The 19,249-nt window shown below is 56.0% G+C and overlaps 1 protein-coding gene across 1 annotated transcript; it reads left to right on the top strand.

The window, feature by feature from the left end:
- Nucleotides 1–5,073: 5,073 nt before the first annotated feature.
- On the top strand, nucleotides 5,074–18,836 carry apex1 (APEX nuclease (multifunctional DNA repair enzyme) 1; the record flags this gene model as incomplete). The annotated part of the gene is made up of 3 exons (XM_085977957.1): nucleotides 5,074–5,406; nucleotides 7,695–7,887; nucleotides 17,655–18,836. Coding segments are annotated over 3 exons (1,041 nt in total), but the record flags the coding sequence as incomplete, so codon positions are not given.
- Nucleotides 18,837–19,249: the final 413 nt, after the last annotated feature.

The raw sequence follows: 19,249 nt of genomic DNA, 5'->3' as shown, positions 1-19,249 counted from the left end.
AAACCTTCATCCCTGCCTTTGTTACCTCCAGACTCGACTACAACAATATCCCGACCGGCCTCCCACCTTCCACCTTCCATTACCATCTGCTCATCTGAAGCTCGGCTGCCCGTGTCGTCCTAACTCACACCCCAGTCCCCGTTCACCCATCACCCCCCTGTGCTCACTGCCCCGTGTCCTAACTCACACCCAGTCCCGTTCACACCATCACCCCCTGTGCTCACTGCCCCGTGTCCTAACTCACACCCAGTCCCGTTCACCCATCACCCCCTGTGCTCACTGCCCCGTGTCCTAACTCACACCCAGTGCCGTTCACCCATCACCTCCCCTGTGCTCACTGCCCCGTGTCCTAACTCACACCCAGTCCCGTTCACCCATCACCCCTGTGCTCACTGCCCCGTGTCCTAACTCACACCCAGTCCCGTTCACCCATCACCCCCTGTGCTCACTGCCCCGTGTCCTAACTCACACCCAGTCCCGTTCACCCATCACCCCCTGTGCTCACTGCCCCGTGTCCTAACTCACACCCAGTCCCGTTCACCCATCACCCCCTGTGCTCACTGCCCCGTGTCCTAACTCACACCCAGTCCCGTTCACCCATCACCCCCTGTGCTCACTGCCCCGTGTCCTAACTCACACCCAGTCCCGTTCACCCATCACCCACTGTGCTCACTGCCCCGTGTCCTAACTCACACCCAGTCCCGTTCACCCATCACCCCCTGTGCTCACTGCCCCCGTGTCCTAACTCACACCCAGTCCCGTTCACCCATCACCCCCTGTGCTCACTGCCCCGTGTCCTAACTCACACCCAGTCCCGTTCACCCATCACCCCCTGTGCTCACTGCCCCCGTGTCCTAGACTCACACCCAGTCCCGTTCACCCCATCACCCCCTGTGCTCAGTGCCCCGTGTCCTAACTCGCACCCAGTCCCGTTCACCCATCACCCCCTGTGCTCACTGCCCCGTGTCCTAACTCACACCCAGTCCCGTTCACCCATCACCCCCTGTGCTCACTGCCCCGTGTCCTAACTCACACCCAGTCCCGTTCACCCCATCACCCCCTGTGCTCACTGCCCCGTGTCCTAACTCACACCCAGTCCCGTTCAACCCATCACCCACTGTGCTCACTGCCCCGTGTCCTAACTCACACCCAGTCCCGTTCACCCATCACCCCTGTGCTCACTGCCCCGTGTCCTAACTCACACCCAGTCCCGTTCACCCATCACCCCCTGTGCTCACTGCCCCGTGTCCTAACTCACACCCAGTCCCGTTCACCCATCACCCCCTGTGCTCACTGCCCCGTTCACCCATCACCCCCTGTGCTCACTGCCCCGTGTCCTAACTCACACCCAGTCCCGTTCACCCATCACCCCCTGTGCTCGCTGCCCCGTGTCCTAACTCATACCCAGTCCCGTTCACCCATCACCCCCTGTGCTCGCTGCCCCGTGTCCTAACTCACACCCAGTCCCGTTCACCCATCACCCCTGTGTTCGCTGACCTACATCGGCAGCGCCTCGATTTCAAAATTCTCATCCTGGTTTTCCAATCTGCCCATGGCCCTCGCCCCCTCCCTATCTCTGTAATCTCCTTCAGCCCCACCACCCCCTGAGATCTCTGCGTTCCTCCTATTCTGGCCTCTTACGCATGTCCCCCCTGATTTGCATTCCTCCACCATTGGCGGCCGTGCCTTCAGCTGCCGAGGCCCTGAGCTCTGGAATTCCCTCCCTAAACCTCTCCGCCTCTCTCTCCTCCTTTAAGACGCTCCTTAAAACCGACCTCTGTGACCCAGCTTTTGGTCACCTGTCCTAATTTCTCCTTCTGTGGCTCGGTGTCATTTTTTGTTTGATAATACTCCTATGAAGCACTTTGGGACATTCTACTATGTTAAACGTGCTATATAAATACAAGTTGTTCTTGTTCTTGTGTGTGCCTGTGTGTATAAGAGTAAAGACCTCTTACTGTAATTATATAGGGCCCTGGTGAGACCACACCTGGAGTATTGTGTACAGTTTTGGTCTCCTTACCTAAGGAAGGATATACTTGCCATAGAGGGAGTGCAACGAAGGTTCACCAGACTGGTTCCTGGGATGGGGGGATTGTCCTATCAGGAGAGATTGAGTAGACTAGGCCTATATTCTCTAGAGTTTAGAAGAATGAGAGGTGATCTCATTGAAACATAACATTTTTAAGGAGCTTGACAGGGTTAATGCTGAGAGGATGTTTCCCCTGGCTGAGGAGTCTAGAACCAGGGGTCACAGTCTCAGAATAAGTGGGTTGGCCAGTTAGGACTGAGATGAGGAGAAATTTTTTGAGCAAGAACGAACTATATCTGGTGCCTTTCACACCCACCAGACGTCCCAAAGCGCTTTACAGCCAATTAAGGACTTTTTGAAGTGTAGTCACTGTTGTAATGTAGGAAACGCTAGAAGCCAATTTGCGCACAGCAAGCTCCCACACACAGCAGTGTGATCATGACCAGATCATCTGCTTTAGTGATGTTGATTGAGGAATAAAGATTGGCCCTCGGACACCAGAGAGAACTCCTGCTCTTCAAGGATATATTCAAGACAGAGGTCGATAAATTTGGGGGGATATGGGGATAGTGCGGGGAGGTGGAGTTGAGGTAGAAGATCAGCAATAATTTTATTGAGTCCCTGTCCCCGATTCAATATTAGTTTCCTTGGGACATCCGGCATGCTATCCTCTTCCTCTACTGTAAACACTGACACAAAGTCATTCAACATGTCCGCCATTTCCTTATCATTGACAATATCACCGCTAACATGGGGCCAACATTGCTCCTGGCTATAATATAATTGTAAAAATTCTTTTTGTTGATTTTGATATCCCTTGCAAGTTTCTTTTCATACTCCCTTTTTGTAGCTCTTACTACCTGTTTTGTGACCCTTTGCTGTTCTTTGTATCTTTTTTTCCCATTCGCCAGGATCTGTGCTATTTTTTGCATTTTTGTCTGCTTTTTCTTTCAGTTTCATGCTGTCCCTCACCTCTAGTCTTACATGGCTGGGTTTTTTGCCAAGTAGAGCTCCTGCCCCTCAGGGGTATCTTCTTAGGCAGTCCCTTAGAACCGAGGATAGAAATGCAGGAGTAGGCCCTTCGGCCCCTCGAGCCTGCTCCGCCATTTCATGTGATCATGGCTGATCATCCAAATTCAGTACCCTGTCCCTGCCTTTTCCCCATATCCCTTGATCCCTTTAGCCTTAAGAAATATATCTAACTCCTTCTTGAATATATTTAATGAATTGGCCTCCACCGCCCTCTGTGGTAGAGAATTCCACAGGGTCACCGCTCTCTGGGTGAATAAATTCCTCCTCATCTCTGTCCTAAATGGCTTACCCCTTATCTTTACACTGTGACCCCTGGTTCTGGACTCTCCCGCCATCAGGAACATCCTTCCTGCATCTAGTCTGTCTCGTCCTGTTAGAATTTTATACGTTTCAATGAGATCCCCTCTCATTCTTCTAAACTCCAGCGAATATAAGCCCAATCGACCCAATCTCTCTTCATACGTCATTCCTGCCATCCCAGGTATCAGCCTGGTGAATCTTCGCTGCACTCCCTCCATGGCAAGAACATCCTTCCTCAGATAAGGCGACCAAAACTGCACACAATACTCAAGATGTGGTCTCACCAAGGCCCTGTACAACTGCAGCAAGACATCCTTGCTCCTGTACTCGAACCCTAACCGCCTGCTGCACCTGCATGCTTACCTTCAGCGACTGGTGCACAAGGACTCCCAGGTCTCGTTGCACTTCCCCTTCTCCCAATCTATTGCCGTTCAGATAATAATCTGCCTTCCTGTTTTTGCCACCAAAGTGGATAACCTCACATTTATCCACATTATAGTGCATTTGCCATGTTTCTGCCCAATCACCCAACCTGTCCAAATCATACTGGAGTTTCTCTGCATCCTCCTCACATCACACACGCCCACCCAGCTTTGTGTTGTCTGCAAACTTGGAGATATTACATCTAGTTCCCTCGTCTAGATCATTAATATATATTGTGAATAGCTGGGGTCCTAGCACCAATCCCTGCGCTACCCCACTAGTCACTGCCTGTCACTCGGAAAAAGACCTGTTTATTCCAACTCTTTGCTTCCTGTCTGCCAACCAGTTCTCTATCCAAGTCAGTACCTTGCCCCCAATCCCATGTGCTTTAACTTTACACGCTAATCTCTTATGCGGGACCTTATCGAAAGCCTATTGAAAGTCCAAATACACCAGATCCACTGGTTCTCCCTTATCTATTCTACCAGTCACATCCTCAAAAAATTCCAGTAGATTAGTCAAGCACGATTTACCTTTTGTAAATCCATGTTGACTTTGTCCGATCCTGTCACTGTTTTCCAAGTGCTCTGCTATTACATCTTTTATAATGGACTCTAGCATTTTCCCCACTACCGATTCCCCGTTTTCTCTCTACCACCTTTTTTAAATAGTGGGGTAACATTAGCTACCCTCCAATCCGTGGGTACTGTTTCTCTTAGTTTTATGCTGTCCCTCACCTCACCAGTCTTCCATGGCTGGGTTTTTTTGGGCAAGTACAGCTCTTGCCCCTCAGGGGTATAAACGGGTTCGGTATCACCTTAAATTCTTTTTTGAACAACTTCCCCTGATCTTCTGTCGTTTTGCCCAGTTTACTGTGGACAGTCTCGGCCTCATCCCATTGAAGTCGGCCTTACCCAAATCTAGAATCTTAGCTGTTTCGCGTTTCTCCCTTTCAAACGCTACGTTGAACTAGATCATGTTATCACTTTTAGATAAATGTTCACGCACAGTTAGGCTGTCAACTAAATCTGGCTTGATGCGCTATCAATTACTCATAAAAGACCGAGAGTTAGAAGAGTAACTAAAGGCTTTTATTAACAACAGAATGGAGGTCTGCCTCGAGTGGTCGACAGGTCCAGGATACAAGGGCTGGGGAGCAGTCACCTTTATACTAGGACCTGTGGGAGGAGTCAGCCGAGGCATGTCCAGGCATGTACACAGTGGAATACAAACAGGAATACAAACAGTGGTTTACCACATGGCTGTTGCTCATTACTAAATTCTGATACGGCTTGCCCCCTTGTAGGTTCGAGGACGTTGTTGTAGAAAACTATCCCGGACACACTCAAGAAATTCAACACCTGTATAACTGTTGGTTTGATGTCTATCCCATATCAGGAATAATTGTTTGTGTTTGTCCCTCAGAGCTCGTGACCAAGAAGACGAAACGCGGTGGGGCAAAGGCTGGCGATGGGACTGCGAAGGACGGCGATGCTGTTGCCACCTTTGAGAACACGCCGGACAAGCTGGTGACAGAGGATGGGAAGCAGAGTGACCTAAAAATCACCTCGTGGAATGTCGACGGGCTCCGGGCCTGGGTGAAAAAGAACAGCTTGGAGGTAGGGACTGGGCCCACTCCCTGACCCTGGAGGTAGGGCCTGGGGCCCACTCTCAGACCCTGGAGGTAGGACCTGGGGCCCACTCCCCGACCCTGGAGGTAGGGCCTGGGGCCCACTCCCCGACCCTGGAGGTAGGGCCTGGGGCCCACTCCCCGACCCTGGAGGTAGGGCCTGGGGCCCACTCCCCGACCCTGGAGGTAGGGCCTGGGGCCCACTCCCCGACCCTGGAGGTAGGGCCTGGGGCCCACTCCCCGACCCTGGTGGTAGGGCCTGGGGCCCACTCTCAGACCCTGGAGGTAGGGCCTGGGGCCACTCCCTGACCCTGGAGGTAGGACCTGGGGCCCTCTCCCCGACCCTGGAGGTAGGGCCTGGGGCCCACTCCCCGACCCTGGAGGTAGGGCCTGGGGCCCACTCCCCGACCCTGGAGGTAGGGCCTGGGGCCCACTCCCCGACCCTGGAGGTAGGGCCTGGGGCCCACTCCCCGACCCTGGAGGTAGGGCCTGGGGCCCACTCCCCGACCCTGGAGGTAGGGACTGGGCCCACTCCCCGACCCTGGAGGTAGAGCCTGGGGCCCACTCTCAGACCCTGGAGGTAGGGCCTGGGGCCCACTCTCAGACCCTGGAGGTAGGGCCTGGGGCCCACTCCCCGACCCTGGAGGTAGGACCTGGGGCCCACTCCCCGACCCTGGAGGTAGGGCCTGGGGCCCACTCCCCGACCCTGGAGGTAGGGCCTGGGGCCCACTCCCCGACCCTGGAGGTAGGGCCTGGGGCCACTCCCTGACCCTGGAGGTAGGGCCTGGGGCCCACTCCCCGACCCTGGAGGTAGGGCCTGGGGCCCACTCCCCGACCCTGGAGGTAGGGCCTGGGGCCCACTCCCTGACCCTGGAGGTAGGGCCTGGGGGCCCACTTCCTGACCCTGGAGGTAGGGCCTGGGGCCCACTCCCCGACCCTGGAGGTAGGGCCTGGGGCCCACTCCCCGACCCTGGAGGTAGGGCCTGGGGCCCACTCCCTGACCCTGGAGGTAGGGCCTGGGGGCCCACTTCCTGACCCCAACGCCCTGACCCCCTAACTCCATGACCTTAACCCTAAAGTCACTGCACCTTACCCATCGCAGCGCTCCCCAGTGCTGTCTGACTATATTCCGCCCTCCCTGTCTGGGTTTAAAGGGGACGATGTGCCTGGGGTTAAAGGGGAGGGAGTGCCTGGGGTTAAAGGGGAGGGAGTGCCTGGGGTTAAAGGGGAGGGAGCGCCTGGGGTTAAAGGGGAGGGAGCGCCTGGGGTTAAAGGGGAGGGAGCGCCTGGGGTTAAAGGGGAGGGAGTGCCTGGGGTTAAAGGGGAGGGAGCGCCTGGGGTTAAAGGGGAGGGAGTGCCTGGGGTTAAAGGGGAGGGAGTGCCTGGGGTTAAAGGGGAGGGAGTGCCTGGGGTTAAAGGGGAGGGAGTGCCTGGGGTTAAAGGGGAGGGCGCGCCTGGCGTTAAAGGGGAGGGAGCGCCTGGGGTTAAAGGGGAGGGAGCGCCTGGGGTTAAAGGGGAGGGAGCGCCTGGGGTTAAAGGGGAGGGAGCGCCTGGGGTTAAAGGGGAGGGAGCGCCTGGGGTTAAAGGGGAGGGAGCGCCTGGCGTTAAAGGGGAGGGAGTGCCTGGGGTTAAAGGGGAGGGCGCGCCTGCGGTTAAAGGGGAGGGAGTGCCTGGGGTTAAAGGGGAGGGCGCGCCTGCGGTTAAAGGGGAGGGCGCGCCTGCGGTTAAAGGGGAGGGAGTGCCTGGGGTTAAAGGGGAGGGAGTGCCTGGGGTTAAAGGGGAGGGAGTGCCTGGGGTTAAAGGGGAGGGAGCGCCTGGGGTTAAAGGGGAGGGAGCGCCTGGGGTTAAAGGGGAAGGAGCGCCTGGGGTTAAAGGGGAGGGAGCGCCTGGTGTTAAAGGGGAGGGAGTGCCTGGGGTTAATGGGGAGGGAGTGCCTGGGGTTAAAGGGGAGGGAGCGCCTGGGGTTAAAGGGGAGGGAGTGCCTGGGGTTAAAGGGGATGGTGCATCTCCTCACTGATATTTGAACCCGGTGTCAGTGAGCTGCCATTCTCTAGGGTGGGGTGGGAGGTGATGACCGGGGCTGTTGGCCGTCGCCTCTCCTCTGGTCAGTGATTCTCTAGGGTGGGGTGGGAGGTGATGACCGGGGCTGTTGGCCGTCGCCTCTCCTCTGGTCAGTGATTCTCTAGGGTGGGGTGGGAGGTGATGACCGGGGCTGTTGGCCGTCGCCTCTCTGGTCAGTGATTCTCCCTGAGACTGTCTGTGTATTCCCTGTTGCAGTGGGTGAATGCGGAAGCTCCTGACATCCTATGCCTCCAGGAGACCAAGTGTGCAGAGAAACAGCTGCCATCGGATGTGAAGGACATGCCCGAATACCCACACCAATACTGGGCCTCGTCTCAGACTAAGGAGGGCTACAGTGGCGTGGGAATACTGTGCAAAGTCAAACCTCTAAACGTCACTTTCGGAATCGGTGAGTGACACAGCCCCACCTCTTCTCTATTTACCCTCTGTTTCCCATGGGAAGGTGCTTCCTTTCGTCCCTCCCTGTTGGTGTCTCAGGGTCTTTTTTTCATTTGTTCCTGGGATGTGGGTGTCACTGGTAAGGCCGGCATTTATTGCCCATCCCTAATTGCCCTTGAGAAGGTGGTGGTGAGCCGCTGCAGTCCGTGTGGTGAAGGTACTCGCACAGTGCTGTTAGGGAGGGAGTTCCAGGATTTTGACCCAGCGATGATGAAGGATCGGCCGATATTTTTCGAAGTCAGGATGGTGTGTCTTGGAGGGGAACTTGGAGGTGGTGGTGTTCCCATGCGCCTGCTGCCCTTGTCCTTCTAGGTGGGAGAGGTCGCGGGTTTGGGAGGTGCTGCCGAAGAAGCCTTGGCGAGTTGCTCCAGTGCATCTTGTAGATGGTACACACTGCAGCCACGGTGCGCCGGTGGTGGAGGGAGTGAATGTTTAAGGTGGTGGATGGGGTGCCAATCAAGCGGGCTGCTTTGTCCTGGATGGTGTCGAGCTTCTTGAGTGTTGTTGGAGCTGCACTCATCCAGGCAAGTGGAGAGTGTTCCATCACACTCCCGGCTTGTGCTTTGGGGAGTCAGGAGGTGAGACACTCGCCGCAGAATACCCAGCCTCTGACCTGCTCTTGTTGCCACAGTATTTATGTGGCTGGTCCAGTTAAGTTTCTGGTCAATGGTAACACCCAGGATGTTGATGGTGGGGGATTCGGCGATGGTAATGTCGTTGAATGTCAAGGGGCAGTGGTTAGACTCTCGCTTGTTGGAGATAGTCCAACACACGCTTCTGTGGCGTGAATGTAACCTGCCATTGTGTGCTCAGCCGTTTCTTGATATCACGTGGAGTGAATCAAATTGGCTGAAGACTGGCTTCTGTGATGGTGGAGAACTCGGGAGGAGGCCGATATGGATCATCTACTCGGCACTTCTGGCTGAAGATGGTTGCAAATATCCAATGGGACAGGACAGTGATGGAGATGGAGGACTCTGGGAACATTGGCTGGAAGGTATGATTCTGTGAGTATGACTGTCTGGGACAGCTCTCCCAATTTTGGCACAAGTTCCCAGAAGTTAGTGAGGAGGACTTTGCAGGGTCGACAGGACTGGGTGTGCCGCTGTCGTATCCAAAGCCGGTGCCGAGGTTGATGCCGGCTGGTCCGTCCGGTTTTATTATTCGTAGCGGTTGTGTACGACGGAGCGGCTGGCACGGCCATTCCACAGGGCAGGTCAGAGTCCACCACATTGCTGTCATTATTCCAGATTTATTTAATTCACTGAATTTAAATTCCACAGCTGCCGTGGTGGGATTGGAACTCACGACTCTGGATTCCTAGTCCTGTAACAGAACCAACTTACTACCATTCTCTGACAGGGATGTGGTCCTTTCAGTCTCCCCCTGTTGGTGTCCTGGTCTCTGACAGGGATGTGGTCCTTTCAGTCTCCCCCTGTTGGTGTCCTGGTCTCTGACAGGGATGTGGTCCTTTCAGTCTCTCCCTGTTGGTGTCCCGGTCTCTGACAGGGATGTGGTCCTTTCAGTCTCCCCCTGTTGGTGTCTCGGGGTCTCTGACAGGGATGTGGTCCTTTCAGTCTCTCCCTGTTGGTGTCCCGGTCTCTGACGGGGATGTGGTCCTTTCAGTCTCTCCCTGTTGGTGTCTCGGGGTCTCTGACGGGGATGTGGTCCTTTCAGTCTCTCCGTGTTGGTGTCCCAGTCTCTGACAGGGATGTGGTCCTTTCAGTCTCTCCCTGTTGGTGTCTCGGGGTCTCTGACAGGGATGTGGTCCTTTCAGTCTCCCCCTGTTGGTGTCCCAGTCTCTGACAGGGATGTGGTCCTTTCAGTCTCTCCCTGTTGGTGTCTCGGGGTCTCTGACAGGGATGTGGTCCTTTCAGTCTCTCCCTGTTGGTGTCTCGGGGTCTCTGACAGGGATGTGGTCCTTTCAGTCTCCCCCTGTTGGTGTCTCGGGGTCTCTGACAGGGATGTGGTCCTTTCAGTCTCCCCCTGTTGGTGTCTCGGGGTCTCTGACAGGGATGTGGTCCTTTCAGTCTCCCCCTGTTGGTGTCTCGGGGTCTCTGACAGGGATGTGGTCCTTTCAGTCTCCCCCTGTTGGTGTCTCGGGGTCTCTGACAGGGATGTGGTCCTTTCAGTCTCTCCCTGTTGGTGTCCCAGTCTCTGACAGGGATGTGGTCCTTTCAGTCTCCCCCTGTTGGTGTCTCGGGGTCTCTGACAGGGATGTGGCCCTTTCAGTCTCTCCCTGTTGGTGTCCCGGTCTCTGACAGGGATGTGGTCCTTTCAGTCTCTCCCTGTTGGTGTCCCGGTCTCTGACAGGGATGTGGTCCTTTCAGTCTCTCCCTGTTGGTGTCCCGGTCTCTGACAGGGATGTGGTCCTTTCAGTCTCCCCCTGTTGGTGTCCCAGTCTCTGACAGGGATGTGGTCCTTTCAGTCTCCCCCTGTTGGTGTCCCGGGGTCTCTGACAGGGATGTGGTCCTTTCAGTCTCTCCGTGTTGGTGTCTCGGTCTCTGACAGGGATGTGGTCCTTTCAGTCTCCCCTGTTGGTGTCCCAGTCTCTGACAGGGATGTGGTCCTTTCAGTCTCCCCCTGTTGGTGTCTCGGTCTCTGACAGGGATGTGGTCCTTTCAGTCTCCCCCTGTTGGTGTCCCGGTCTCTGACAGGGATGTGGTCCTTTCAGTCTCTCCCTGTTGGTGTCCCGGGGTCTCTGACAGGGATGTGGCCCTTTCAGTCTCCCCCTGTTGGTGTCTCGGTCTCTGACAGGGATGTGGTCCTTTCAGTCTCCCCCTGTTGGTGTCCCGGTCTCTGACAGGGATGTGGTCCTTTCAGTCTCCCCCTGTTGGTGTCCCGGGGTCTCTGACAGGGATGTGGTCCTTTCAGTCTCCCCCTGTTGGTGTCCCGGTCTCTGACAGGGATGTGGTCCTTTCAGTCTCCCCCTGTTGGTGTCCCAGTCTCTGACAGGGATGTGGCCCTTTCAGTCTCCCCCTGTTGGTGTCTCGGTCTCTGACAGGGATGTGGTCCTTTCAGTCTCCCCCTGTTGGTGTCCCGGTCTCTGACAGGGATGTGGTCCTTTCAGTCTCCCCCTGTTGGTGTCCCGGGGTCTCTGACAGGGATGTGGTCCTTTCAGTCTCCCCCTGTTGGTGTCTCGGGGTCTCTGACAGGGATGTGGCCCTTTCAGTCTCCCCCTGTTGGTGTCTCGGGGTCTCTGACGGGGATGTGGTCCTTTCAGTCTCTCCCTGTTGGTGTCCCGGTCTCTGACAGGGATGTGGTCCTTTCAGTCTCTCCCTGTTGGTGTCTCGGGGTCTCTGACGGGGATGTGGTCCTTTCAGTCTCTCCCTGTTGGTGTCTCGGGGTCTCTGACGGGGATGTGGTCCTTTCAGTCTCCACCTGTTGGTGTCCCGGTCTCTGACAGGGATGTGGTCCTTTCAGTCTCTCCCTGTTGGTGTCCCGGTCTCTGACAGGGATGTGGTCCTTTCAGTCTCCCCCTGTTGGTGTCTCGGGGTCTCTGACAGGGATGTGGTCCTTTCAGTCTCTCCCTGTTGGTGTCTCGGGGTCTCTGACAGGGATGTGGTCCTTTCAGTCTCTCCCTGTTGGTGTCCCGGGGTCTCTGACAGGGATGTGGTCCTTTCAGTCTCTCCCTGTTGGTGTCTCGGGGTCTCTGACAGGGATGTGGTCCTTTCAGTCTCCCCCTGTTGGTGTCCCGGTCTCTGACAGGGATGTGGTCCTTTCAGTCTCCCCCTGTTGGTGTCCCGGTCTCTGACGGGGATGTGGTCCTTTCAGTCTCTCCCTGTTGGTGTCTCGGGGTCTCTGACGGGGATGTGGTCCTTTCAGTCTCCCCCTGTTGGTGTCCCAGTCTCTGACAGGGATGTGGTCCTTTCAGTCTCTCCCTGTTGGTGTCTCGGGGTCTCTGACAGGGATGTGGTCCTTTCAGTCTCCCCCTGTTGGTGTCTCGGGGTCTCTGACAGGGATGTGGTCCTTTCAGTCTCCCCCTGTTGGTGTCTCGGGGTCTCTGACAGGGATGTGGTCCTTTCAGTCTCCCCCTGTTGGTGTCCCGGTCTCTGACAGGGATGTGGTCCTTTCAGTCTCCCCCTGTTGGTGTCTCGGGGTCTCTGACAGGGATGTGGCCCTTTCAGTCTCTCCCTGTTGGTGTCCCGGTCTCTGACAGGGATGTGGCCCTTTCAGTCTCCCCCTGTTGGTGTCTCGGGGTCTCTGACAGGGATGTGGCCCTTTCAGTCTCTCCCTGTTGGTGTCTCGGGGTCTCTGACAGGGATGTGGTCCTTTCAGTCTCCCCCTGTTGGTGTCCCGGTCTCTGACAGGGATGTGGCCCTTTCAGTCTCCCCCTGTTGGTGTCCCGGTCTCTGACAGGGATGTGGTCCTTTCAGTCTCCCCCTGTTGGTGTCCCGGTCTCTGACAGGGATGTGGCCCTTTCAGTCTCTCCCTGTTGGTGTCCCGGTCTCTGACAGGGATGTGGTCCTTTCAGTCTCTCCCTGTTGGTGTCTCGGGGTCTCTGACAGGGATGTGGTCCTTTCAGTCTCCCCCTGTTGGTGTCCCAGTCTCTGACAGGGATGTGGCCCTTTCAGTCTCTCCCTGTTGGTGTCCCGGGGTCTCTGACAGGGATGTGGCCCTTTCAGTCTCCCCCTGTTGGTGTCCCGGTCTCTGACAGGGATGTGGCCCTTTCAGTCTCTCCCTGTTGGTGTCCCGGTCTCTGACAGGGATGTGGTCCTTTCAGTCTCTCCCTGTTGGTGTCCCAGTCTCTGACAGGGATGTGGCCCTTTCAGTCTCTCCCTGTTGGTGTCCCGGTCTCTGACAGGGATGTGGCCCTTTCAGTCTCTCCCTGTTGGTGTCCCGGGGTCTCTGACAGGGATGTGGTCCTTTCAGTCTCCCCCTGTTGGTGTCCCGGGGTCTCTGACAGGGATGTGGTCCTTTCAGTCTCCCCCTGTTGGTGTCTCGGGGTCTCTGACAGGGATGTGGTCCTTTCAGTCTCCCCCTGTTGGTGTCCCGGGGTCTCTGACAGGGATGTGGTCCTTTCAGTCTCCCCCTGTTGGTGTCTCGGGGTCTCTGACAGGGATGTGGTCCTTTCAGTCTCTCCCTGTTGGTGTCCCGGTCTCTGACAGGGATGTGGTCCTTTCAGTCTCCCCCTGTTGGTGTCTCGGGGTCTCTGACAGGGATGTGGCCCTTTCAGTCTCCCCCTGTTGGTGTCCCAGTCTCTGACAGGGATGTGGTCCTTTCAGTCTCCCCCTGTTGGTGTCCCGGTCTCTGACAGGGATGTGGTCCTTTCAGTCTCTCCCTGTTGGTGTCTCGGGGTCTCTGACAGGGATGTGGCCCTTTCAGTCTCCCCCTGTTGGTGTCCCAGTCTCTGACAGGGATGTGGTCCTTTCAGTCTCCCCCTGTTGGTGTCCCGGTCTCTGACAGGGATGTGGCCCTTTCAGTCTCCCCCTGTTGGTGTCTCGGGGTCTCTGACAGGGATGTGGTCCTTTCAGTCTCTCCCTGTTGGTGTCCCGGGGTCTCTGACAGGGATGTGGTCCTTTCAGTCTCCCCCTGTTGGTGTCCTGGTCTCTGACAGGGATGTGGTCCTTTCAGTCTCTCCCTGTTGGTGTCCCGGGGTCTCTGACAGGGATGTGGTCCTTTCAGTCTCCCCCTGTTGGTGTCCCGGGGTCTCTGACAGGGATGTGGTCCTTTCAGTCTCCCCCTGTTGGTGTCTCGGTCTCTGACAGGGATGTGGTCCTTTCAGTCTCTCCCTGTTGGTGTCTCGGGGTCTCTGACGGGGTTGTGGTCCTTTCAGTCTCTCCCTGTTGGTGTCTCGGTCTCTGACAGGGATGTGGTCCTTTCAGTCTCCCCCTGTTGGTGTCTCGGGGTCTCTGACAGGGATGTGGTCCTTTCAGTCTCCCCCTGTTGGTGTCTCGGGGTCTCTGACAGGGATGTGGTCCTTTCAGTCTCCCCCTGTTGGTGTCCCGGTCTCTGACAGGGATGTGGTCCTTTCAGTCTCCCCCTGTTGGTGTCTCGGGGTCTCTGACAGGGATGTGGTCCTTTCAGTCTCTCCCTGTTGGTGTCTCGGGGTCTCTGACAGGGATGTGGTCCTTTCAGTCTCTCCCTGTTGGTGTCTCGGGGTCTCTGACAGGGATGTGGTCCTTTCAGTCTCCCCCTGTTGGTGTCTCGGGGTCTCTGACAGGGATGTGGTCCTTTCAGTCTCCCCCTGTTGGTGTCCCGGTCTCTGACAGGGATGTGGCCCTTTCAGTCTCCCCCTGTTGGTGTCTCGGGGTCTCTGACAGGGATGTGGTCCTTTCAGTCTCCCCCTGTTGGTGTCTCGGGGTCTCTGACAGGGATGTGGTCCTTTCAGTCTCCCCCTGTTGGTGTCTCGGGGTCTCTGACAGGGATGTGGCCCTTTCAGTCTCCCCCTGTTGGTGTCCCGGTCTCTGACAGGGATGTGGTCCTTTCAGTCTCCCCCTGTTGGTGTCCCGGTCTCTGACAGGGATGTGGTCCTTTCAGTCTCTCCCTGTTGGTGTCTCGGGGTCTCTGACAGGGATGTGGTCCTTTCAGTCTCCCCCTGTTGGTGTCCCGGTCTCTGACAGGGATGTGGTCCTTTCAGTCTCTCCCTGTTGGTGTCCCGGGGTCTCTGACAGGGATGTGGTCCTTTCAGTCTCTCCCTGTTGGTGTCCCGGTCTCTGACAGGGATGTGGTCCTTTCAGTCTCCCCCTGTTGGTGTCCCGGGGTCTCTGACAGGGATGTGGTCCTTTCAGTCTCTCCCTGTTGGTGTCCCGGTCTCTGACAGGGATGTGGTCCTTTCAGTCTCTCCCTGTTGGTGTCCCGGTCTCTGACAGGGATGTGGTCCTTTCAGTCTCCCCCTGTTGGTGTCCCGGTCTCTGACAGGGATGTGGTCCTTTCAGTCTCTCCCTGTTGGTGTCCCGGTCTCTGACAGGGATGTGGTCCTTTCAGTCTCCCCCTGTTGGTGTCCCGGGGTCTCTGACAGGGATGTGGTCCTTTCAGTCTCTCCCTGTTGGTGTCCCGGGGTCTCTGACAGGGATGTGGTCCTTTCAGTCTCTCCCTGTTGGTGTCCCGGTCTCTGACAGGGATGTGGTCCTTTCAGTCTCCCCCTGTTGGTGTCTCGGGGTCTCTGACAGGGATGTGGTCCTTTCAGTCTCCCCCTGTTGGTGTCTCGGGGTCTGACAGGGATGTGGTCCTTTCAGTCTCTCCCTGTTGGTGTCTCGGGGTCTCTGACAGGGATGTGGTCCTTTCAGTCTCCCCCTGTTGGTGTCCCGGTCTCTGACGGGGATGTGGTCCTTTCAGTCTCCCCCTGTTGGTGTCCCGGTCTCTGACGGGGATGTGGTCCTTTCAGTCTCTCCCTGTTGGTGTCTCGGGGTCTCTGACAGGGATGTGGTCCTTTCAGTCTCCCCCTGTTGGTGTCCCAGTCTCTGACAGGGATGTGGTCCTTTCAGTCTCTCCCTGTTGGTGTCCCAGTCTCTGACAGGGATGTGGTCCTTTCAGTCTCTCCCTGTTGGTGTCCCGGGGTCTCTGACAGGGATGTGGTCCTTTCAGTCTCCCCCTGTTGGTGTCCCGGTCTCTGACGGGGATGTGGTCCTTTCAGTCTCTCCCTGTTGGTGTCTCGGGGTCTCTGACAGGGATGTGGTCCTTTCAGTCTCCCCCTGTTGGTGTCCCAGTCTCTGACAGGGATGTGGTCCTTTCAGTCTCTCCCTGTTGGTGTCCCGGGGTCTCTGACAGGGATGTGGTCCTTTCAGTCTCTCCCTGTTGGTGTCCCGGGGTCTCTGACAGGGATGTGGCCCTTTCAGTCTCCCCCTGTTGGTGTCCTGGTCTCTGACAGGGATGTGGTCCTTTCAGTCTCTCCCTGTTGGTGTCTCGGGGTCTCTGACAGGGATGTGGCCCTTTCAGTCTCCCCCTGTTGGTGTCCTGGTCTCTGACAGGGATGTGGTCCTTTCAGTCTCCCCCTGTTGGTGTCTCGGGGTCTCTGACAGGGATGTGGTCCTTTCAGTCTCTCCCTGTTGGTGTCCCGGTCTCTGACGGGGATGTGGTCCTTTCAGTCTCTCCCTGTTGGTGTCCCAGTCTCTGACAGGGATGTGGTCCTTTCAGTCTCTCCCTGTTGGTGTCCCGGGGTCTCTGACAGGGATGTGGTCCTTTCAGTCTCTCCCTGTTGGTGTCTCGGGGTCTGACGGGGATGTGGTCCTTTCAGTCTCTCCCTGTTGGTGTCTCGGGGTCTCTGACAGGGATGTGGTCCTTTCAGTCTCCCCCTGTTGGTGTCTCGGGGTCTGACGGGGATGTGGTCCTTTCAGTCTCCCCCTGTTGGTGTCTCGGGGTCTCTGACAGGGATGTGGCCCTTTCAGTCTCCCCCTGTTGGTGTCCCGGTCTCTGACGGGGATGTGGTCCTTTCAGTCTCTCCCTGTTGGTGTCTCGGGGTCTCTGACGGGGATGTGGCCCTTTCAGTCTCTCCCTGTTGGTGTCTCGGGGTCTCTGACAGGGATGTGGTCCTTTCTGTCTCCCCCTGTTGGTGTCCCGGTCTCTGACAGGGATGTGGCCCTTTCAGTCTCTCCCTGTTGGTGTCTCGGGGTCTCTGACAGGGATGTGGTCCTTTCAGTCTCTCCCTGTTGGTGACGGGGATCTAGCTCCTGTAATGCACCAATTCCAGTCCGGCAACACCTCCATTTATAATTTCTCATCCTTGTGTAGAAGGATTTTTAAATTCTCATCCTTTTGGAAGGGTGTCCGTGCGCTGCAGAGGGGGTTTCCCAGGATTGAGGTAGTTCAGTTATGTGGAGAAGCTGGGATTGTTCTGCTTTCGAGCTGAGCTGGTTAAGGGGAGGTCTAATAGAGGTGGGGGTTTTGACAGAGCAGGTAGGGAGAAACGGTTTCCATTGGCAAGTGTGTCGTTAACCAGAGGTCACAGATTTCAAATAATTAGCAGAAGAACTCGAGGGGAAGGAGGGTTGCTGTGATCTGGAACGCACCACCTGAAAGAGGAGGCACTGGGAAGTTGCAGGGTAATGGGGATAAAGCTGGGACTAATTGGAGAGCTCTTTCAAAGAGCCGGCACAGGCACGACGGGCCGAATGGCCTCCTTCTGGTTCCATAAGATTCTATGAATCAAATCCCTCCATGGCCTCGCCCCCCCCTCCCTATCTCTGTAACCTCCTCCGGCCCTACAACCCCCCCGAGATCTCTGCGCTCCTCCAATTCCGGCCTCTTGCGCATCCCCCGATTTCCATCGCTCCACCATTGGCGGCCGTGCCTTCAGCTGCCTGGGTCCCGAGCTCTGGAATTCCCTCCCTCAATCTTTCCGCCTCTCCTCCTTCGAACCTTCCTCTTTGACCCAGCTTTTGGTCACCTGCCCATCTGTCTTTGTGGCTCGGTGTCCAATTTGTGTCTGATTTACGCTCCTGTGAAGCACCTTGGGACGTTTTACTACATTAAAGGCGCTGGATAAATGGGTGTTGTATATAATCCTAATGGGCCAATCGCTGCCATTGTATATAACCCTAATGGGCCAATCGCTGCCATTGTATATAACCCTAATGGGCCAATCGCTGCCATTGTATATAACCCTAATGGGCCAATCGCTGCCATTGTATATAACCCTAATGGGCCAATCGCTGCCATTGTATATAACCCTAATGGGCCAATCGCTGCCATTGTATATAACCCTAATGGGCCAATCGCTGCCATTGTATATAACCCTAATGGGCCAATCCCTTTGTGTCTTTTTGCACTGGTTGCTAGGAGTTGAAGAGCATGATTGCGAAGGCCGGGTCATCACTGTGGAGTTTAACAAGTACTTCCTGGTCACTGCGTACGTGCCGAATTCTGGCCGTGGCCTGGTGCGTCTGGATTACCGTAAGACCTGGGATGTGGATTTCCTCGCCTACCTGAAGGGGCTGGAGAGCAAGAAGCCCCTCGTCCTGTGTGGAGACCTCAATGTCGCTCACCAGGAGATTGACCTCAAGAACCCCAAAACGAACAAGAAATCGGCGGGCTTCACGCAGGAGGAGAGGCAGGGCTTCGGCGCTCTGCTTGGCGACGGTTTCATCGACAGCTACCGCCACCTGTACCCCGACACCTCCCATGCCTACACCTTCTGGACATACATGGGCAACTGCAGGGCCAAGAACGTGGGCTGGCGCCTGGACTACTTTGTGTTGTCCAAGGCTCTGCTCCCTTGCCTGTGTGACAGCAAGATCCGCTCGAAGGCCATGGGCTCCGACCATTGCCCCATCACCTTGTTCATGGCCATGTGAAGGTGTGTCGCCCCCTTTGTGGCCGCTTCCAATTCAGTCGAAAGGGAGCAATGGCCACGGGACTGAGGTCTTGCATTCCTTCCGTCCCTGCTTTCATTGTCCAGCAGCTTGGGCCAGCTCAGCGGCTGCTCTTCGGCCTTTTTGTGTTGGCTACGCGGGTTGAGATGTCCCCTGCAGTGCCCACTGCCCATGGGTGATCAGCAGCGAAGACTCTGCCTCTGATCGTGGAGGCTCCTGTGCATTGTGGGATATAGAAACATAGAAGATAGGAGCAGGAGTAGGCCATTCGGCCCCTCGAGCCTGCTCTGCCATTCAATAAGATCATGGCTGATCATCCAAATTCAGTACCCTGTATGATGGTGCTTCCTGGCTCGTGATGGGCTGTATATTACCCATGATTCATTTCAGGGGTTCCTTTAGGTGCTTGTGGGAGGGGAGGGTGGTGGGCGTGACGGTGCTTGGGGGTGGGGTGGGGGTGATGGTGAGGGGAGTCCAGCCCTCCTGTCAGAGTGACCCTGGGTCAATGTTTTACTTGTCCAAGCTGCTGTGCGATGTATTGAGGTCGGGATGAATGTATGACTTACTGAAAAATGGTGCGATGTCTGAAGTGCATCGTGATAGGTTAGGAATCACAAGTTGAAACTCAATAAAGCTAGCTTACATCTGTCTCCATCTTTCCGTGTGTGTGTGTATTGAGTGATAGGAACCAACTCCAGGCTCCTATCCTGATCAACAAAACCCTTAGCTATGGAGCTGTGGATAAAGCTAATATCTAGTTGCTAAAAAAAAACTTGCATTCATACGGCACCTGTCACATTCTTGGCTCCTAAAGTGTTTCTCAGCCAATAAGTGGCTTGTGTGGTCACCATTGTTATGTAGACAAACATGACAGCTGTTTTGTGCACAGCAAGATCTCACAAACAGCCATGAGGTGAATGCCTGGTTAATCTGTTTCTCTGGTTGGTGTTGGTTAAGGGAGAAATGTTTGCCCCAGGACACCAGGGAGACCTTCCCTGCTCTTCCAATAGTTGCTGTGGGATGTTTAACGCCTACCTGAGCTTGTGGATACACCACACCCGG

Source organism: Somniosus microcephalus, unplaced genomic scaffold (genome assembly GCF_052327205.1).
Source record: "Somniosus microcephalus isolate GS21.2 unplaced genomic scaffold, FLI_Smic_1.0 unresolved_chr5, whole genome shotgun sequence".
Taxonomy (NCBI): Eukaryota; Metazoa; Chordata; class Chondrichthyes; order Squaliformes; family Somniosidae; genus Somniosus; species Somniosus microcephalus.
This window is presented reverse-complemented; position numbering and strand designations above follow the sequence as displayed.